This window comes from Acanthisitta chloris, unplaced genomic scaffold (genome assembly GCF_000695815.1).
Source record: "Acanthisitta chloris isolate BGI_N310 unplaced genomic scaffold, ASM69581v1 scaffold1324, whole genome shotgun sequence".
NCBI classification, from domain to species: domain Eukaryota; kingdom Metazoa; phylum Chordata; class Aves; order Passeriformes; family Acanthisittidae; genus Acanthisitta; species Acanthisitta chloris.
The window spans coordinates 43973-67152 of NW_008667448.1; the positions used below are offsets into that span (position 1 = coordinate 43973).

A 23180-nucleotide genomic window follows, 5' to 3' on the forward strand; every position below is an offset into this window, starting at 1 on the left:
GAATTAGTATTTTCCATAAAGAATACAGTAGCAAAATAAATGATAGGTTTCAGCTTCTGGGAGTTTATTAAACTTAAGTAGGAAAATTAGTGCATAATTATGGTTGCAAAACAACAGCAAAAATCTAGGGCTCAGAAGGCAATGTTGACTTTGCAACATTTCAGATATTGAATATTTTATGGCAAGCATTTTAATCATAGATAGCAAAACATACAAGTGTGTGTTAGAAGGAAAAAGAGGAGAATCTATCGCACATAGTGTTTGATTTCTGTTGTTCTGTGAAAACTTTAACAATGCATGAATGTAGGACTGCTATACCCTATGAAACCTATGCTAGGGCGATGCTACACCTACATTTCACAAGGATTTTTTCCACTCAGGGAAACAGCATGTAATTCATCCCTTAAAATAATGACAGCCTCAGTCATATACATTTCTGGTTCGTATCACTTGAGTACAACAGTATTTTCAGGTCCCCATCATAATCCCTAGCTCAATGCAGGAATAAAAACATACGGAATGAACTTGTTCAATTAAAACCTTGTTTACTTTGGCTATATGTATCACTTGTACTTCAACAGAACTAGTCATGATTTTAAACAAGTAACATTTTACCATTTCCTTGTTAAGAGAGAAAATGTATGTTGGTGAAGCAATCAAAGACTGCATAAAGCATGGATAATGTAGAACATACAGCTCAAAGCTATTTATAAGTGCTCTCTGCATTTCCAGGTTGGGTTTTTACAGTAGCACAGCCTCAAGCATTTAACTGTGAAAACATGATGCCTCTCCACTGCTCCTCCTACAGGAAAATCACTTCTCCCCTAAAGGCCTGAACCCAAGCCCCATACCTCAAGGGAAACATCTTTGTTGCTCTAAAAAGCAAAAGTTGCCTAGCTGCCTCATCCCACAGCCAGATAAAAAATCTGCATTCAACAGAGTGAAAAGACACAAACCACCTAAGTCAGAAGCAAGGAAGAAAAGCGCCATGGTCACAGATGAAAACACCTACCTGAGCTCACTACACTGAGGAGCTGACCTTGTTCTTTCTGCATCTCAGTAACGCAGTCGCACTGGTTTCCTCCCATCTAGGCTCTTCAGAGCACCTTCTCAAGAGCCAGCACAGCTCTGGTGCTGTGCCACAGCAGCTGTGAACCTGACACAGGGACTGGTCTTCCCTGCCCTGCTCATTTACCAGAGACAAAACAGGCAATATATTATCTTGGGACTGGAAACAAGGAAATTCAGAAGAGTCCAGGGAAGGTTCTGGGAGAACCTGGGGAGTACTGCCAGAGGAGAGGTATGACAGAGACAGCACTGACCTCACTGTTAGTGGGTTTTTGTATCTGGACCATTATTGCTATGTCAGAGAACACAAAAAACCCCCAAACAAACAACTTTTGTTGCCTTCATTCCTTCTTTTCTTCTCTCCATGCTGTGTGAAGTTTAACAAAGACAAGTGCCGAATTCTGTACCTGGGATGGGACACCTCTGGATGCACCTACAGACTGGGGAATGAGAGCTTGGAGAGCAGTGCCATGGAAAGGGATCTAGGGGTCCTGGTCTATGGCAAGTTGAATAAGTGTCAGCAGTGTGTCCTGAGAGCCAGGAGGGCCAACCATGCCCTGGGGTGCATCAGGCACAACATCACCAGCTGGGCAAAGGAGGGGATCGTCCTGCTGTGCTCTGCTATGCCCTGAAGCAGCCTCACCTCAAGTCCTGGGGCAGTTCTGGGTGCCATGATATAAGAAAGATCTAAACCTATTAAGAAGTTTTCAAATGAGGGGCATGAGCATGGGGAAGGGCCTGGAGGGGCCATAAGAGGAGTGGCTGAGACCACCTGGCTTATTCAGCCTGGAGCAGAGGAGACTGAGGGCAGAGCTCATAGGGGTCTGCAGCTCCTCCCAAATGGCAGTGCAGGGACAGCTCTGATCTCTGCTCCCTATCACCAGTGACAGGACCCAGAGGGACAGCTGAAGCTGTGTCAGGGGAGGGTTACGTTGGATATTAGGCAAAGATTCTTCCCCCAGAGGGTGTTTGGGCACTGGAACAGCTCCCCAGGGCAGTGGTCACAGCCCCAAGCCTCACAGAGCTCAAGGAGTGTTTGGCCAATGCTCTCAGGCACAGGGTGCATTGTTGGGGTGCCCTGTGCACGGCAGGAGTTGGACTGATGATCCTTGTGGGTCTCTTCTAGCTCAGGATATTGTATGATTCTGTGATTCTTACATACACAACTGTTCCTACATTAACTATACCGGTTTTTTACTTAAAAACATCTATTAAGCAAGTTCTAACCCATTTAAAACATGACAAATAACACATGTTCCATAAAACAGGAGCTACAATTATATACCCCAAACCCAGTTTCTTAATGCTTTTTCACTTTCTGATCTATGTCATTGTGAATTCGGTGGCTGTCTCCAGTGAAGGAACAGTAGCATTTGCTACAGCACAGATTTCACAGCACATCTGCCGTGGTGCTGTAACTGCATGCAGAGGAGACTGAGAAAATGCAGCAGTGTATATCAAGTAAAAGTTCTATCTAACTAATCAGGTCCACAGGGACAGCATGCAGTGTCACAAGACATATCACTCTACACTTGAATGAGGTTGTCAGCCACGGGGAGGCTGCAAACTGCTGACAGCAATGTGCAGTATATGGAGTCTTCTAAGGGAGATGCAGTAGCTTGGTAAAGTATGTACCTGCTTCTGTGGCTGAGGGGGAAAAAAAAGTAAAAAAGCATATTTGCAAATAAATCTTTCTGCATTCTACTGATATGAATAAAACCAAACTCATTGGAAGTGTGTTACACCAGCATGAAAAAGGTTACTTTGTAGGTTTCTCAAAATGTATATATACACTTCTGCATGTTCAGAACAAAATAACATGGAACTTAGCAAAATAGGATATAAAGCTATTAGAGTGTGTCCAAAAAAGGGACACAGAGATGGTGAAGGTCCTGGAGGGTAAGCCAGAAGAGGAATGGCTGAGGGCACTTGGTCTGTTCAGCCTGGAGAAGAGGAGACTGAGGGCAGAGCTCATCAGGATCTGCAGCTTCCTCCCAAGGGCCAGTGCAGGGACAGCTCTGATCTCTGCTCTCTGTGACCAGTGACAGGACCCAGAGGGACAGCTGGAGCTGTGTCAGGGGAGGGTTAGGTTGGATATTAGGAAAAGGTTCTTCCCTCAGAGGGTGTTCGGGCACTGGAACAGCTCCCCAGGGCAGTGGTCACAGCCCCAAGCCTGACAGAGCTCAAGGAGTGTTTGGCCAATGCTCTCAGGCATGGGGTGCATTGTTGGGGGGTCCTGTGCAGGACCAGGAGTTGGACTCCAATGATTCTTGTGGGTCCCTTCCAGCTCAGGATATTCTATTCTATGATTCTATGAATTTACCATGTGTCAAAATAAATGCAATCTGAAAACAGAAAAAAAAAACCCAAAAAACGAGAATATTTGTGGCAGTTTATAGAGGAATCTCATAAATTCAGAAAGCATCTAAGAGATAAGTATTCATACACTTCTCTACAGAAGTGTGAACTCAAGCAGAGCTGCTTATTTTGATCCTGAACATAATGTTGAAAATTGACATTAAAAGTGCATATTGTTCAAATTCAAAGTTCAAGAATGAAAGCAAAAGATTTTCTCTGGTCCTTTACTCAAGTCATTGAAGAAAAACACCACACTTAAAAAGTGGTCACATTAATTCCTCCTATTAGTCTCACCCCCAATTCTTTCATTTATTAGAGCAAATACATTGGGAATGCATTTATCACTATGTGTTCATGCAGAATAGCAAAGAATAAGCACTCTTCAGAATTGCACTGCAGCACTGAAAACTCTGAAGAAGGTCTTTATGCCTAGTAGCTGTTTCTCCTGAAAGAAACTGAGCAGCTTCAGAAAAGAGATTACAGATCTCTGTAAATCCTGTCTTGTTAAACTTTCTCTGCACTTCAGCAACTTTGGTATGGGATCTTTTTATCTAGCAGAAGGAAGACTCTACATGCAGGCTTTTATTTAGAAAGTGATTTGTGTTCTGTTTGTATTTATTATAATTAATCTCAATTTTCAGTTTTATTTTTCTGACATATTCCATTCAATGCTATTAGAACCAAATGCTCCTACTCAGTGCCTTTCCACCCACTAACATGAAAACCATTATTTAAGTATCTATTTTATTCTGAGCAGTTCTTAAGAGCTGAATTTTCAGTGGGTTTTAAAGGTGCATTTGAGAACATACAACAAATTCAGCTTATGTTTATTATTTCTGTTTGTGCAAAACTTATTTTGGTATTTAGCCTCCAAAGCACCTAATTATATGCTTGTACAAATCATACGTGACTATGAAAAGTACCAGGTACACTCTGCAACAGTGCAGAGACAAAAAATGCAACCAAAATCTACATAATTAGATTTGCTTCAAGAATGTTTCCTTGGAAGCAATTAACCATCGAATAATAAATTTGTTTGAAGATTATACTAGAATTTACAACATGTAAAAAGCACCTGCAAGCAACACTACCTCTGTAATGGCACAAGAGCACATTTATGTCCAGAAAATGCAGCAGAGAGGTGGCACACGTTTGATATCATTCTCCACAATTTTAAGCCTCTCTCCACTAATTCACTATATCATATTTTACTGAGTGTCTTTCATTCAAAATCTGGCAAAAGAAGAAAAAAGAAAATCAAGGTAAGACATGGGGCAGAAAAAACAGTGGCTAAAGAAAGTCATGGGAGGAAAGAGGTACTCCAGGTGTGCAAATCCTTTGGCAGTGGGCAAGACTGAAAGGCTGGAGGAAGAGTGTAAGTAGCAAAGCGACGAGGAGGAACTATGTAAGTGCAAATCTCCTGTCAGTTCTGAACAGGAGGTTATTTTTAAATTGCAATGGATAAGAAACCAATGAGGGTGACAAAGGACAAACCACAGCCCAACTACATGCACAAGGCAAGCATTTTGCTTGTGACATTCTGTACACCTTTAAGTTTCGGGAAGAAGGACTGCCAAGAACTATAATTGAGGGAGTCACTGCCTTACAGTCAGGAAGGATTAAGAGCAGCTCTGAAAGCTGTGGAGTGCCTCTGCCCCCACTGACTACACATCAGAGTCTGAAAGAGCTCATAGCACTCGTAAGCCTCAGCAAAGAAAAATAAGTCAGAAATAGGGATGATTTTTCTGGAGCGAGAGAAAAATACAGAGTAGAATTACAAGAATATTTTAAGTCATGTTAATGAGTAACCCAAGGATTTCTCCCTGTGGGAACAAACTTCACTTTTTGCTGGTTTCCATCTATATCATGCAGTGTTTTAATTATGCAGCAGTCTCAACAAATACATTGTCACAGCATTTTAGAGTAGTTAATTCTATTCAAAATGCCAGCTGAAGAAGGGATAATGTCTTTATTGCTTTGGCTTAGTTTAACCTACCCACTTCTATTTCCTCCAACAATTCAGGATATTATATCCACCCAAAAAAAACCCTAATATGGTAAAAATATTAAGATACACTCTGAAAATCAAAGTACTACAAAGTAAAAACCCAGGATTCTCCCCAGCTACTCAGAATCATTTTAAAGGATTGACTAAAATATTATACAAAGAATGGGTTGAATAAAACATTTTAAGATCTGAAATAAGTACATTGCTATCTCTGAAACTGAGATACGGTACTAACCACAGAGAAACAAATGAGAACAGATATATAATACCTGGTAGAAATTTAAATTGACACAGCACCAAAAGTCACTGAATACAAAGATCATTACACCTTCTGACCCTGTTTTTTTAAGTGGCTACACTAGAGAAAATCTGGGAATGCACTTGATCTGTGTTCTCTTCAATAATACATATAGCTATTGACAGTGCCTATATTATACAATATGCTATTCATTTATCCATAGAATTTCAAAAATTACCATGAAATGAATTGCTATCCATATAATTCTGGTTGTCTAGATTTTTTTACTCCATTTCAGTAGCCAGCTACTATGACAATAACATACCTGGTTATTCACAGGTGCTGAACTTTAGTGATAAACAATTAAGGCATTTCTACTTGCTCATTGTCACATACGCCTTTATGAACAGATCATTCTTCTCAAAGAATAATTTTAAAGATAATTCATCCCTGATGGATACAGATGGCTCAGGATCTCATGTAAGTGCAGGGCTGATTCACAGACTGGAGGTAACACACTGAGCTACAGAATAAGCTAATGCATGGCAACAAGCTAAGGCAACAGGCAAGCTAGGACACATAGGAAAACATGATCATTTTCCTGTGTTATCTTCCTGACTTTGAAAGGGAATTACCAAATCTGTGGCAATAGTGTTATTTCATACGTATGTATACCAGCACCTCCCCATAAACCAGCACCTTGTACTTCGATGTAAATCCCACACTTCCCTTTTTTGTCTGAAAATTCTCAGAGAATAAATAACTTGTTTCATGAGTCTAGAGATCAAAATTGACCTAGGGGTGTGACAACCTTTTGGAATGTATAGAAACATACTGCAAGAAAGCTACTTTGGTAAACATCATCAGCTGACAGAGGTGAGGAGCAGTGACTAATGAGAGAAAAGAAAGGATGTGTACATGCTTGTGAGTTTCTTTGACAAATGGAATATGCATAATTTTGTTGAAAATAGCAGGTTAGCTAACTAGGAAACCATGTCCTTAAAATGAGGGACATTTAAAGCACAAATGTATGGATCATAGAGAAGAACTGAGGAATCACAAAGCACCTCAGATTTGGATTCCTTAGAAGAGCGTGAATGACTGAAGACCTTCTCATGCTATACATTTCTACAGTCAGAGAAACAAAGCAAATGTTGCCTTACCCGGCCAACCAGGATTGGTTCAGGTCCAGAAAATTCTTCCAATACAAACATTTGATTCCAAACCCAGCCTCTCTTGGAACGGTTCAGAACTCTTTGTTCTTCATTCAGCCTTTTTAGTCCTGTACTGGATCCACTTGGTAGTACTTGAGATTGATTCATTGGAGCCATGTAAATGGAAGGAAGGACAGTAATCCATAATATTATTAATGGAGTCCATGTATCCATAAGCATTTCCGTTAGTCTTTCTGGCATTGTACCACAGGCTATGCAAATCACCACGGAAATGAAATGACTATTTTGCTTTCCTCCAGACTGTAGCAATCCAATTCATCATGCAGTACAGAACATTTACTTACAGCTCCTCCATGTGTTTACAGCACAGTCAATGTAAAAATAGCTTAGATGAGAAAAACATGATCCATTGAGTTTTCCAGTCATTAAAGATTCCTGCGGGGGGGGAAAAAAAAGGTCAAATCAGTGACTAAAGAGCTCAGGAAAGCATTCTGAAACGTTTACTTTTACATCATAAATGAGCCACATTAGGTATTAAATTTGTAGTTCATTATATTATTGCATGTTAAATGGGTTAAAAATAAATTAAGTGACTGTGAATTCTTTTATTGCCTGAAATAGTGAGAGAAGACTCATCTGAATGATTACACGAACTTAGGAAAACATTTAGGCTTAAGAACTGGCAGTGTTCCAGGCCAGGTTGGACAGGGTTTGGAGCAACCTGCCCTGGTGGAAAGTGTCCCTGCCCATGGCAGGGGGTAGAACTGATGAGCTTTAATGTCCCTCCCAGCCCAAATCATTCTGGTATTTTACTTGTAGTTTGTCTTAGGGTCTGAAGAAGCTTCTAGCCTTCTTGCTGGCCTGCACGTTTTATATGGTCAATTACAAACACTTAGGATGTCAAATAAGTCAAAGAAAATGTTCTTGCATTCTTATTCTCCTTTCCTCCACAGGAAAAGAAAAAAACTTCTCATAAGTGAACAAGGTTTCAGCAATGCATTATTGATTTAGTCCTGACCTCGCTGAAGCAGCACTGCCCAGCAAAACCTTCATGGCCCAGCAGAGGAACAGCACTGGTGAGTCCTCTGTGAAACCCATGATCCCAAAACAGTTCCGGAACCTAAGGAAGCTCCTTATGCACATCTGTGCTCCAGCTCTCAGTGTCTCTCTTTCACTTTCAGAGAAAACACACAGTCATGTTTTATTTCAAATATATTTTCCTTGATGGGCACTTGGGAGCATTTTGTCCTTCCCTGCCCACCCTTTCATGTGGTCCCAAAAGGATATTAGAAGGTCACATCAAGTTTCACCTCAGTGTAAACATTCCTTGCAATGGACCAATGTGCTAACATTGCAGGGCTGATGCCACAGTGACAGGCAAATCCTGAAGTGCAGCCATGGATCTCTTGGAAAACTAGATGGGATGTGGCTCAGGGAAAAAAGCTGCATTACAGCTACTCTAACGAGGCTGAAGTTACATAAAAAGATTCCTGATACATTTTCTTTGACTGATTCATATCTAAATGATCTCATCAGAAACCACAACATACAAGAGATGCAGAAATACCTATTCTTAAGCTTACACTGTGTCTTAGGCTGTTTTTTCACAGTTTAAAATGAGTTCCCAGTGTTGCATGTCTATGAAAATCCTGAGGGCTTAGGGGTTTTTTTGAGGGTCTGGGGATTTGTTGTTCTTTTTTAGGTTCATACACACTCATAGCAGAAAACACGTGAAGACATGCCAAAGCCCAGTAAAGGTCAGCTGTTCTTTTAAAAGCAAACAATGTAAAAAGCATTTGTTTTTAAACTTCAGTAATCACCAAAGCAACTGTGAAATCTGTTGCATGAAATCTGAAAGTGTGAGAAACTTGTCTTGTTAAAAGGGGAGAAGAGCTGCTACCAAAGTAAAACTCAATATCTCAGGCAGCATGGAAGAACGGGGAGCTAATAGCGCAGTGCTGCAACAATGCAGCCACAATGTGGGGAACATCTATTACCGAGGGAACAAGAAGGATTACAGGCCTCATTGCCAGCTGAGATAGAAGGAAAGAAATCAGGGAATACAGGTCTTACAAGCAAATTCTGTGAAAAATTCAGGGGAAGCAAGAGAGGCCTTTGATCTCTCAGCATTCTCTCATCCCAGAAAAGCAAACAGCCCTGATGGCTTGACAGGAAGGATTGGTCAAGACACTCTCTGAAAATGCTCTTCAGCCTAGAGAATAGACTGGAGTTTACTGCTGCTGCTTTCTGGCACATGTTAAACAGAGATTTCCTGGGGCATGTTCAGTGGGCGAAGGCATGGTAAGAGAAACAGCTGAACTTGCAGCCAAGGTGGTTAAGTTTGCTCATATGGGATCCTGGTTCATATCTGATTGGACTTGTGAGTCCATATGCCTGCCAGGGGACAGATTTTTCTGCTTCCTTCAGTGGAGCAAGAATCAAAACATAGGAGACATAGAACCACTGTAAAACAGGGTAAGAGGCAACATCTTCAAACAACATCCAGGCTTAAATTCACAACTGGAGGCATAAACTGAAAGCCCAAGCTAAGATTCCTTTTCCATAGAAGAGTTTTTGGATTTTAGAAACAAAGTGATTTTGACCCAGAACTAGAGTCACACCACAAACAGTCCTGGCTCACTTGGGTTCTTTCTAAGGCTTGGACAGAGTAAGGTGTAATGTGTTATTCTGACTTTCTTACTCTTCCAGTACAAACTGGTATAGTTCTTTTTTTTTCTAACAGGACCAAATAATAATAGTAAAGTAAAACACTTCCTTTCATATTCAAGAAGCTTTTTGAAAACAATTCCTAATTAATCTACACAGGCTGCCTCCTAAAAGAGACGAAATAAATGAGATAAAACAATATGATGCTCACAGAAACAGTTTTGTTTGAAGAAAGAACAGGATATTAAATTCTCAGACTGCCACTCTTCTAATCCTTGGCAAGCATGAAGTTCATTTCAGTGCATCCCTCCTCAGTTCCTCCCCCAGACTTCCTGCTTGTTACTCTTCACTTACTCCAATCAAATTTAGGTCCTAGCCACTAACACTAATGCATAAGATTCACTGTGACTGGCCTGTGCTCACAGTAGCTCTGTATTCAGCAATACCTTAAGGCAAACAAGTCAAAACTACATCAAAAATATTAGTAATGCACATCCCGTGTCATCAAACCTCACTCAGTGAAGTAACCCTGTGAAGAGCACAGTTACACAAGCTCAACAAACACACAGCTGTGAGATTCTGAAGTACTGACAGGAAAGTTGGGTGAATGTTAGGCGGTGCAGAGCAAGGAAAAATATCCCATGGGACTTTGGCAGGTACTGGTGCACTGCAGAGGAATATGATCAGTGAGTAACACTTGAGCTGGATAAATTTCTGTACTGTTCAACCTAGACGGCAGGAGCCTTTTAAGAGTTATTTGAGAAACAGATTCTCATTTGGGATTCACAGCTCTAGCAGTGAATCATGGCATCTACTTTGTGCAATGCGTGGAGATGGTGTTGACCCCAAATTTCTTTACCAAATTTGGAAATGACTTTTCTTCTCCATTCCCGGGAGCAGAACACTATGGATGTGGTTGGGAGCTGATGGAAGGTATTTATTAAACGCTTGGCCCTGCAGATTTCACATTGACTAACAGGAAAATCAAGGAATGCCTGGCAGTTAAATTGTAATCCTCTGGATTAGATGTGTAGGAGAAACTGATAGGGCTACTGAATCAGACTACTGTAATGATATTAAAAAGCCTTATGTAAAGGCAGACCTGGCAATCAGGGAAGCCTGGCAGAGGAGGCACAGTAGCACTTTCCCTTTTCATTTTATGCCAGGGTCTAAAGAAGTAGTGAGTACGGATTGACAGCAAAATTGAAGCCAGAACCTCCTCTTGCTAAGCAACCAAAAGAGGACAAGAACACAGTCCTTAAGGAGTGCATTTCATAGAATCACAGAAACACAGAATGATTTGGCAAGGGATCAAAGATGATCTAGTTCCAACTCCCTGCCATGGGCAGGGACACCTTCCACTAGACCAGGTGGTTCCAAGGTCTGTGCAACCTGGCCTAGAACATTTTCAGGGATGGAGAAGCCACAGCTGCTCTGGGCAGCCTGTGCCCGTGCCTCATCACCCTGACAGAGAAGAAATTCTTCCCAATATCAGATCCAAACCTACTCTGTGTCAGTGTGAAGCCATTCCCCTCGCTCTGAAAGGTCCATGTCCTTCCCATGCTGGGACCCAGAGCAGCACTCCACTCTCGTATTTTGCTGGTGTTGATATAAGCATAATTTTTGCTTTGAATTTCCACATGTAGAAATGGCCTTGGGCTGTTTTCCTTAGCAAAACTTCACTGTTGTTCTAAGTGGTTTTCCTGTATGATATATACAACTACAGATCAACTCTAATCCAGCAAAGCTGTTTACAAAACAGCTTTAGTTCTCCATTCATCCCTGAGAGGGGAAAGTGATATTTAAAATATAAAGAATTTCTTTAACATAGCAAATAGATGAAAGAAAATGTGACACTATGTCACTGAGCAGAGATTCAAATAACTGTCTTATGTTTCAAAAACTTAAGACTGTATTCATAAATTTTGTTCTCCATGTACAGCCTACAGAGAAGTACAGATAAAGCTGAGTGGTTTGTTTTCCACTTACTGTGTGTGCTGATGAAGTTTGAGAAAAATATTGTCCTGTTCACAGTGACATGCATCTCAGGGCACTACTCAGAAAACTCTGGGCCATGGAGTGCGTAACTCTTATATGACACAAATTGATTACTAGGAAGTAGAAGTTTATAACCTAAGAGTAGGACGTAACTAGCACATCAACTTCAGAAATTAATGTAATACACATTGCAATTTCTTTTGGAACTAAACCCTATGCAAGTTACTGCTATGAGTTCATTCCCTGCATAAAGTTAGAGTCAGATATGGCAGCACACAGGTATAGGAGACAGTTCTCAGTATCTCAGCTCTACGATTAGCATTTCTGACAGAGCTAATGATAACAGGCATAAATTGCAACAGGGGAAATTTAGATTAGATAACAGGAAGAAGTTTTTCCTGTGAGACACTGGCACAGGTTGCCCAGGGAGGCTATGGCTGCCCCAACCCTGGCAGTGTTCAAAGCCAGGTTGGCTAAAGCCTTGAGCAACCTGCTCTGGTGGGAGGTAGGACTAGATGATCTCTAAGGTCCATTCCAACGCCTAAATATACTATGAAACTATGATCATTTTGCTAAATTATTTTAAAATAATCTCATAGCATTAAAAGGTGAACACCAGAATACAGTAGGTTTATTTAAAAAGATTAATAAATTTAATAAAAGTAGTTGAAGTTATAAAATTCTTATTGAAAAAGAATCAAAGTAAGATCATATAAAGCTTTAAAAAATCAATTTTTTTTTAGTTTTCAAACCACAGTCAGATAAATCATTTTATTTCAATGCTAGTGCATTGATTTACATCAGAATCTTAGTTTAAAAGATGTTAGAGCCACACTAGAGTTTCTCCATGCAAGAGACATGGAGGGTTGTCTTCAGAATTGTAACCAAGTCTTTATTTCATTCACGGTGATGATATGCAGCAGCTTATCCCTTTGACTTCACTATGTCATCAAGGAGGAATTAATCAGTTCCTAAACAACTGTTATTAAGGTGAAAACCCCCTTGTGTACTAGTTTCTTTAAATAAGTTACACTAGAGATGCCAGGCGAAAGTTAATGATTTTTGCTTAAAACTTTTTTGGTAGAATTTGCAGGCTCCATTATATTTTGTGCATTAAATACATAATTTCTTCCTTTGATGCTAATTCAGTATAAGCAAATCTGCATTACACAAGCAGCCTCGAATAATTAATGAAGGGCATTCATCTACTGATCACCTAGAGAGTTCCAGCTAGTGCCATGTGACAAGCAACCCAATAACCTGTGCACTCTGAATGCTTCCTCTAGAGCCTCAAAATTGCACCCAACCACCCACCTGGGCTTTTGTGTCCAGAAGAATCCATTTAATGTCTGCCAGAAATAAGGATCCTTATTCCTGCCAAACAGAGCTGTGGGAAAGTTTCAATATAGGTTAAGAGAATACAATAGGAAGGTTAAGCAGGTGTCCTTGATAAAAATTCACACCCTGTGGCTTCCTTTACCTGGAATTCATTAGGCAACAGTGAGCTTCTCCTTACACTATCACAGGTTTCCCACAGCTCATGATCAGGGATTGTATTTCTCCTGTCAATAGGTCAGCAAAACTGGGATCCATTATGATAGCCTGTACAGAGGTATAGGCATTTTGTATCATTTAGTATTTCCTTTGCTAGCACCCAAGCAAATTCCTTATTATTGCTAAAATTACTGGGGTTTTTTACCTATGGCCATTTCTCACCTTCCTGTCTTTTTGTTCCCACAGTAGCTGAAGCATCTTTTGGTTGGTTTGGGGCTTTTTCCACTTCACCTTGTTCTTCCTGTCCCTTAGACTCTTTACATTTACTTTTACCTCTGTAGGTATTGGCTACACTACCACTTATGCTACCTAGTCCCATTTCTCAAGGATTCACACAGGGTCCTTTCCCACTCATAGCAGCAATGTAATGCAAAGCCTTCCCATCTTAGAGTAGTTATCTTTCATTGATGCTCATATGGCAGCAAAATAGAGCCTTAAGTTTTCAATAACAAAAATATAAGGCCTTAGTGCTCCAGCCTCACTCCGGGCCCTTGTAAGTAGTCTCTCTCCATCTTCCTTGCAGACTCCTTCATGCACTGGAAGGCTGCAATTAGGTCACCTGAAGTCTTCTCTTCTCCAGGCTGAACAATTCCAATTCTCTCAGCCTTTCCTCACAGCAGAGCTGCTCCATCCCTCTAACTTATAGAGAACTGTGGTAAGGTTTTTATTCTGCCATTAAAGCAAAATGAAAGTCCACCAGAACAGAACTATCAAGACACCATAACCAACAAATAAACACACCATCCTTGCCTGCATAACTTTGCTCCATAGTTATCCTATTTCCAGTAATTTTCCATTAAATTGTACCTGAACTAGGTTTAAATCACCCTGGCCAAGGTAGCACTATCATGTTTCCACTGTGAAGGAATGAATACTTCTTGCCATAAACAATAATTCTTATTCTTCGGTGGATTATTCATTTGTGCAAAGATTACTCATGTACTCCAAAAAAATTCAGATGAAGAAGTAATTCACCTAACTGCAAGCTGAAGAGGGACTGCGGCTGTAAGCAGAGACACTGCCACAGCAGTAGCTAAGATCATGCTCACAGTGCCCATTGCAAAGTGCCACTTGCATGCCCTGGCTAGACTTTACTGCCTCTTATCTGCCAGCAGAACTGTGTGTGCAGTCACTCTCTAACCCAGTTCTGTCAAAATGATCTTGTTAACTTAAACGCCTTTAATAGTAAGGTGTTTTTAAAACCAAATCATTTTGACAGAGCTGGGTTAGGCCATTGCTCATGCAATTATTCCACCAAGAGCAATTTTAATTTAAGAGGTTCTTGCCCCCCCCAGCCCCCACAACATGCAAGCTACATGTTCAAATCATTCATCTCCACTCCCATTCCTTCTCCACTGCAGTTTACTGTCCCTGCAGTTGTGCTGTTTGCAAGGCAACACTAAGATCAGTGAAATGTGGGTTAACAAACAAAATTTGGAATAAAACCCTGTTTAGAGAAGTCTTTTCCTTCAAGTTTCTAACCCAGATCATTGCACAAGTAAAGAGCTCACAAACTACAGAACAACAGGAAGTTTCAGAAACAACTGTGCTGACAAAAAGCATATGAAATTTGACTATATGCTTCAGAAAGCAGTCAGACAAATAGCTGCATCAACAAAAGTGAGTGGAGACAACTTCTGGAGGAGAGGAGAGAACAGGCAATTAGGGACAGTAAACTATTTGAATAAAACTCTGAAGGACTCCCAGTACAGAACCACTGCAATCTACTGCAGCTCTGTTCATTGATGCTGGCAGGTTTTAGGGGTGGAAACATCTCCCACTGCCTCAGCTGCAGCGAGGCAGTAGTCAGATGTGCTGCTCTGGGCCCAGGCTGTTTCAGGTGAAGCTCTCGTGATCCAGCACAACCCCTGCCCAGCACAGAGGGGCTTGCAAGGGCAGTGAGCCAGCAGCCACACTCCAGGCCAGGCATGTTCCTTCCAGGCATTGCTGCAAATCATAATTATCCTCTGTAGCTGCGCTAAATTTCACTGACTAACAGTGATTTTAAGGGACTGTTACGTCACCTGGAGTTAGCTGTAACACAGAAAAGCATTAAAGCATTATCCACACATCCTTTCCCTTGGCCAAGAACCTGAAATTTCCAAGGAAGTGAAATGAAACACAAACTCCACTATTGCAGGGGGGTGAAGTATATTTTATGCTGCCAATACAATGCAAATCAATTTCTGAGTTGATTTTGATATACTACTTGTGGCAAATTACTTATGGCTGCTTGGAAAATCCAAAGAAGATATCTCCAGCATTATTTATTTCAGCAGCAATGGTAACAGACACCACTTCTCTCTTGCTTTTGTCTTAGGTGTTCTGCCCTACACACACACGGAGTAATTCAGTGAACAAAGATATGCCACTTTATTCTTTTAAGCTTAGTCATGCACTGCTACTCTTTACAGTTAAAGACTTCTGAACAGTTCTTTAGATTATTAAGCAAGCTCCTAAGCTTGTGTCAAATGCTAAGGGACTGTTAAGCACAGTGTTAGCCTTTGCATTGAGTGTAACTGACGGAATCCATGCACTTGCACTGAGGAAATAGAGACATGCAGAAATACACACACACGTACAAAAATGCAACAGTTTCTTCAATATTTAGACCTATTTGCTGGCTGGGGTTAAAACACAACAACCTGCAACATTTACTGAGGGTTTTAGTAATCTATGCAGAAGATGACTATTAGCAAAAGCAGGTTGCTTCAGTTTTAAGGGTCTGTTTCAGAGGCAGAGAGGAGGAGGGTTTAGAAAAGCTTTTCTGAGATAAATTCCTCTTTCTTAGTTTCCTTACTCGTGTGCTTTAACTGGGAAACACCATAACTGGTGTTCTGAAGTGGAGATGAGGCTGCTACAGGATATAGGTCATTACACAACTTGGCTAATGCTTTGGGATAAAGAGGAAATGACATGTACATCACATTGAAATATATCCCCTTTAATCAAAGTAATCTATTGTAACAAATTGTCTGCTATTCTGTGACTACTTAATATGATACTTTATCATATCTACAAAGTCTGTTTCATGACAGTGACTACCTAAATATTTTTATCCCTTTTTTTTTTTAAATATTTACTATCAGGAAATCCTTTTTTAAAACAAAATAAAACAAAAAAACCCACAAAAGAGTAGTCTGACCCTCTGATGTCATGCTTATTATTTAACTTCTATTGGATTCAATAGACTTTTTTATTGGGATATTTTTGTTACTTTTCCATAGTAAAACCAACATGGACCAATTCTAAAGCTGCCAAGGCTCAGACTCTTTGACTATAAAGCTGTCAGTCTTTCCACAAGCATTCACTACTTTATGGAATCAGAATGCATTTTAAAAAAAACCCACCAAGTGTGTTGTTAGAACTCTCAAACTATTTTTCTCTTCATTACTCCTTATACTGTGTAGTGCTCAGGATTTCCAGCCATGGATCCAGCTGTGCTAAACCATGTCCAGGCACAGGACAAAGAGGCAGCATGTGCTCCACAGTTCACAGCTCAAGATGAAATTTCCTCTCCAGTGAAATGAATACCTACAACATTTTAAGGTTGTTTTGGTTTTGTTTGTTTGTTCGTGGTTTTTTGTTTGATTTGGTTTAGGTTTGGGTTTTTTTGGTGTGGATTTTTTTTTCTTTTTCATGACAGGTGATACCAAAGCAATAGGGATTGAAATGACAATATAGCTACTTTAGCTCTACCATAGAACAAAAGGTAATGCAGCCTTCCCTTTCAGCTTCTCACGCTTAGAAAAGAAAAAACAAGGGGTTGTGTTTCTGGGAGTCAGACACTCCAGTGAGGTGTGTCAGAACATCACCTCATGCCATTGTGCTGAGAATCTCACATTCCAGGCTCGAAGCAGAGAGGAAAGACAGACAGCCAAAGTGATCCAGAAATTTAAACATAACAGAAATAGTTGCATCAGCATTATTTTCATCCTATAGCAAGAGGAAGGAGTGAGCTGAAGTAATTTTTATTCTCTCCAGTCCACTGATTAAAGCGATTTTCCTTTGACTAGAATAGAACTGCATTGCACAGAGACTTAAGAGCTTCAGCTCATGCCAACCTCATCTCTCACACCCAGGCTCGTTTTTCCGAAGGTGTATTACATAATGTGAAGACCTATATCACTTTTAAAGGAGAGAAGGGAAAAAGGCAAATTGTGCACAACACAGAGAGAGCTCATAAAAAGGCAAACAGATTGGCCTGTGACTAAGAATTAGGTGTTAACCATGCTCTGCCTAGGGCATTGTTTATCAGGAGAGTTTCAGCAGCTGGGATGTGCTTATCCTGTACTTCCTGAAAAAACGTTTAAATATTAATGGAAGACATAAATATCTTGCTCTCTGGGCTTCTTTCTCAGTCCTATTTTTTTAAAAAAATATATACAACAGAACTTTCATTTTCATTGGTTTTCTTTAGAGACTGTCAGATATTCTCTACAGAATTAAACAAAAGAATTAAAGAAAAACACACAAGTTTTCCTGACATATATTCTATTCTGATTAAATATAAAATACAAAATTATGGCTGCACATCATGACTATACAAACTGCCCAGCCATATGCATAAATGTGTGTGTACATAAAATACTCTTTAAAAAGGAAATATGTGAACATACCTGGACTTCTCCAACTACATATAGTATGACTGCAGTAATCTTACTCAAATCTTTTTTGCTGAGACATATGAAGTTAAGGTCATTAATTTTGCATCGTTGTATTTGATGGCAGCTTTACCATCAATTCAAATGAGTTGTTTGGAAAGAATTAGGGTTCTCCAGTGTTAAACTTATTTCTTTTGTAGTTACCAAGTTAAGGTTTGGGGTCCCCCCCCTTTTATGTATTTGCCTGATTGCTTCAATGTAAGTTTTGGAAATGCACAGAAAATAAAGGCCACAGACTAGAATACGGAACTCCATCTAAACTTCAGTGACATTAAGTTTTGATGATCTGTTACTTAAAAGGCAATCAGAGCTGTTACATTTAATCCGTAAGAGAGATTTGCAGTTAAAGTGTTGCAAAACTCAATTAGCGAATTGCTCTCCCTCTTGAGTGCACACAGTCCATTTGCATTAGTATTCAGGGGCTTGGACATAATATATATTAAAACCCCCATAAGTATATATTTTTATCTTTATATTTAGCATTCATATTTCATAAATAAGCATAAAAATATAAAATATATCCACGCATGTGATTATGATAATCAGTGAGAGAAACGCAATGGGTTTAAGTGCTTCTCGGAGTCCCCAAATGAGGCTGAGCATTGCTTCCCTGGAGAAAGCTACTTCGGTCAAACCTACACCAAATTATGCAGCTGAAACTGAAGTAGCCAAGACTGACTACTTTCATAATGTTCTGAACTCCCACCTCTGTTGCAAAGACCTGATCAAGACACACTCTAAAACACCTTTCTGAGCTTGTCTATGATTTAGGCACCACAGGGTTCAGGACCACTTCTCATGGAAGGTTTCACTAGGACTGGTAGGCATTGCTAATTTTAGATCCAAGACAAGGTGCTGATCATTCTCAATTTCAAATGATTTTCACAAGACACATCATGCTCCACACCTTGGAAAATCGATTCTATGAGTGTTATCACTGCAACTCATGGAAAAAGGCTGCTCTCGTGACTAAGGCAGGCAGAAATCAGTCTCTTGCCTAGAGTCAGATGCTTTAAAATCTATCGGTTGGTAACTGACCTGCTTCAGAAATACTTTTTCCCTTTTCAGCTTGCACTTACTACTCCAGATACCATCAGTACCCAATGTATTTTGGGAACAAAATGCTATTAATGTAGCTGAAATGCCACTGAGTTGATGTTATTTACTTGGTTGACAAAATGAGAAATGTGCTGACCAGATTCTAGGACAAAGGGGTCTATCTGAGAGGAAAATAAATAAATATATTTATACACAGACAGTTGAAATCTCAAATTGGACTTTATTTTGTTCTCTGTCTGTCTACTGCTGAAGGAGTTATGTTCAGAAAGCTCTGAAGTGAGCCACCTTTTCTATGGCAACAACACTAAGAAAAATGTTGAGTTTCCATGATCTAATTTAATTCTATTGATGTGATCTTATGGTAGCAATGATGCTCAAATGTTCCAAGCTCAAATTGCCTTAGCATTTGCCTCCCACTGAAAGAATTTAGGTTTTATTATTATATACTCATAGTTGAAAGACTCTTATGATACCACTCAGCGTATACTGTAAGCATACAATCATCAGTATTAATAGTAGGTCAGGTTTTAATAATATTAAAATGGAAACAGAATGGAAAAGAAGCACTGCTAAGATATACAGTATCTCACGGTTATGGGGCCAGGGGCGGGAGGGGATATGCTATAAAATACCTGTTTATACTATGAAGCACGAACAGTTTCTGTTACAGAACACGTACAATAGCAACTTAGATATGTTCAGCTCCGAGAACTTAAAGTATGTGTTCACATTTTCTTCTTACTCATAAACAGTATTTCTTCCCCTTTAAAGTCTCTGAAGTTTTGGCAATGAAACGATCTGCATGTATCAAGAGTCAAGTGGGTGCGTTCCAGGCCCTGAATTTCATTAGGTGCCAAAAAAAATTCTGTAGGGCACTTAGGTCTTCCAAAAGGAAGATTTAAAAAGATGAAATCTGCAAATGTGCAAGAGGAAACAGAAAGAAAATTCAGGAAGTACTTTAAGGGGTGACAGCCCTAAATCTATATCCATGGCTGACTGTGTGTTCTTACTTGGAATGCTTCGGTATCCCGCAGAAAGAATATACTTTTTCCAGAGAAGACAATGCATCATATGTTAACAGTGATGCAAATATAGTGTCCAGGGATCGATTAAATGTATTTGATAAAAGAGCAATATTATGGGAAAAATCCTGAAGCTGACAAATGACAAAAAGTGAATTTAAATCCCACTGTGGGACTATTTCTCCCTTTATAGCTCTGGTTTGTACCTCAGTAGCAGGAGCTGATGGGAGTGACTAAAGTATATTGAAAAAGCAGAGTGACTTCATCTAAGGAGGATTCTACCGCACCTCACAGGGATGAAAACTTTTTATTTCTAATGAAAGGTGTAAAGGGAGCAGCTGCCTCTATACAGGGACACTTCCTATTAAAACCAGTTGCGCTTGTTAAGCAGGCACATGCACTTGTTATTGATTTCTTAATATTGAAGAAACTGTCCAAAGTTAGTTTCTTGGCTAGCAGCCTGCCCAGTTAACAAACTGCTCACCTGGATAATTTAAGAACCAAGTTACATGAAATACTTCGATCTCCGAGGACACTGAAGCGCCTCAGCTTACAACGAGGTATGGAAATCAAAGTTCTCCAGAGCCAGGATGCAAGTTTTGAAGAAAGAAGGGAGTTATTAAATAGCCTAGAAGGAAGCTAGCAGAGACCTGTGCTCATTCTGTAAGTAGCAAGGTGGAACAATAAGGCTTAATAGATAAGAACCTTAGACTAGAATATCATGTAAGAATCACTTTCCTTCCTAAGGTTCTTCTGTCCCAACTATCCATACAATTAGGTTGAGAGGTGACAACTTTAGAGAGCTTCTGGGTTGTGATGTTATCAGATTTTATGGGTGTGAACAACGATAATTTCACAGGTATGCAAAATTCTGACTTCTAGGTGCTTTATCATTTGCTTGAAGGCAGGTAAAATGCACACTAGGGTCATTTTTCAGTCTTCTCTATTTATTATTTACTTATATTTACTGAGAAGTCTATTGTGAAGTCTCTCCTTGTTCACAGCAGTCTGGTATTGAATGTAGAGAAGGAACATCATTCATACATAAGTACTGTCTATGTCTCTTCATCCTTATTGCAGAGAAACTCTTGAAGAATTTCCAAGAGAAGATGAGTGAAGTTAAGACGATTCTTTTTCCATAGCTTTGGTAGTTATCAGTTCTATTCTTTAATTGAAACTGAAGTGAGCAGCTGTTAGCTTCCTTCCTATTAAGCACTAATGTGGTAGATTTGAAACAATAAACAGTTAATGTTATTTGATTTCTTACAATGAGCACCCCCCAAAACACATCTGGCTGTGATACCCAGAGCCACAAGTGATGAGCCATTTATGTGATCAAGTTGGCTGTTTAGAGGTGTCAGCCTTTATGAAAGTTGTATGAGTGTTTATTCCTACTTTCAGAGGAAAGAGACAGACTCGTTTGCATGAAGCAGAGTGTGTGCGTTTGTGCCTGTCTGAAAGAGGAAGAGGGAGGGAGAACGAGGGTATAGACTTTGATACCTGTTGGCAACACAAGCAGGTTTGTCTAACGCCGTTAGATGCCAGGTTGGATTGATTCCACTCTATTTGGTCTGGTACTAAATGCAAACTGTTTGAATTGAGAGAAATTCAAGACATGACTGAACAGCAATGAACCGCAAAGGAATTCCTGCCTGTGTTAAGTAGTGTCACCTTCATGGCGGTAGGCAGAGTCTAAATAAGGATTTGAATTAATCTCTTTTATATTACCCACCTAGAAGCTGCCATAAGCTTTCTGTGCTGAAGCTTTGCAGTGCCTCCCAGGCTCCCCAGCCAAGCACCGTGTTCAGGTCTGATACTGTCTAGCAGGGACGCTGTCTGGCAGCTCAGGACTCCCGATTGGGATGCTGCTACCCAGCAGATATTGTAGCCGAGCAGAATATAAGGATGTGTTACTCCTCTGCCTTCCTCAAAGCAAAGATAAAGCATTTAGTGAACAGCCAGCTTCAGGGGGCCTCAGACTCCTGCATTTCTTCTCTAGGAGCCTTGGCAGGAAGGAACTAACAAGTGACTGAAGCTAAGGAGCTTTCTCCCTCTCTCAAGTTTCAGCTGGGTGCATTGTCTGTTTAGTCAACCAAAGAAAGGGAAGGAAAACAACTTGTGGGACAGGGATGACTCCTGGCTAGTTATGGCTAAAGATTCATTCCCATTTCAGCTTTTAAGAGGAAAAGCAGTATTTCTGGGATGCTTTCCTCCCTGAAAGTGGGGAAGTAAGCTATGAAGCCATTCCTATTTATTTACCTACTTAGGGGGTGCAAAGCTTTGGGAGGAGGGAAGGTGGTGATAAATCAGGGGGATTTCCCCCCCTCATGGTTCTTCCAGCCTCCTCCTCCCTCATTTACATATCTGGCTGGTGGGTGATTTTTATTCTCAGCACGAAAACTGCAATCTATTTCAATGCATGAATGCAGCCCTGCATCTATTCAACACAGTAAAATAGCCCAGAGACTTATTGTACTAAATAAGAAAACAAGGAAAAGAAACGGGTTCACCAGCCTTGGAAGCAACCCTCTGTGATCCAAAGTCTTCCTGATCCTTCAAAGGGGGGTGATGGAGGGAAGGAAAAATAAGCCACCACGAAAAAAACAAACGAGAGGAGAAATACAATTACCACCACTCCTCCTCCCGAGGGAATAATAATGAAAAAAAATCCTAACTAGCATCCCACGACATTTTCATTATCGGGAATTTCAAAACATCCGACTTAATGAGGCACCACAGTTCAGCCTAATACCGCACCTATGGACGAGGAAGGCACTCGCACAGCGCACCTTGCACGCACGCAGAGTCCAAGTCAAAGAGAAACCCACAGAGCGAGAGCCCTCTGCCAGCCAGCCGCAAATTGTAGGAATAAAATGAATACTCACTCTTTCAAGGACCAAGGGAGACGCTCGCCCACAGCCACTTCACGCGCGGATTGAAAGGGTGAGGAAAAAAACATCAGCCAGTCCCTGGGAACAGGCAGGATTCTCCAGATTTTCTTCTCATGCTTTCCGCGGCTGCTGGTGCTGGAGGAGACGCTGGTTGCTGGGCTTCCCGGGTCTCTGTGCCTGCATGCTGGAGCGCAGTTAGTAATTTCTCCCTTCGCACAAGCCAGAGGCAGCAGCACGTCTCCAGGAAAGCAGGGATATTCCAAATAAATCCGCTAATTCCGGGGCTGAGCGCGCTCTCGTGCCTGCCTGCCTGCCAAACGGAACTGTGAAGCGATGTGGAAAAGTGAGCCGGGAGCCTCCCCTGACAGCTCTTATTGGGCTGATCTCGGAGGCAGGTCTAGCGCTGGGAAATTCGTGTAAGCAGTTTGGGGTGGTGGTTTTCCCCCTCCCTCTCCCTCGCACCCCTCACCCCGCCTTC

At 40.6% G+C, this 23180-nt stretch overlaps 1 protein-coding gene across 1 annotated transcript in view; it reads right to left on the reverse strand.

Annotated features, from left to right (window-relative positions):
- LOC103800120 (cadherin-8-like) overlaps positions 1–23028 on the reverse strand; it is a 57699-nt gene extending 34671 nt beyond the window's left edge. Inside the window, exons 1-2 of the mRNA XM_009072481.1 lie at positions 22697–23028; positions 6836–7282 (exon numbers count right to left, since the gene is read on the reverse strand). Of these exons, the coding sequence (XP_009070729.1) occupies positions 6836–7087 (252 nt within the window). The 5' untranslated portion in view covers positions 7088–7282; positions 22697–23028. The remainder of the gene's footprint in view (positions 1–6835; positions 7283–22696) is intronic.
- Between the last annotated feature and the right edge of the window lie 152 nt (positions 23029–23180).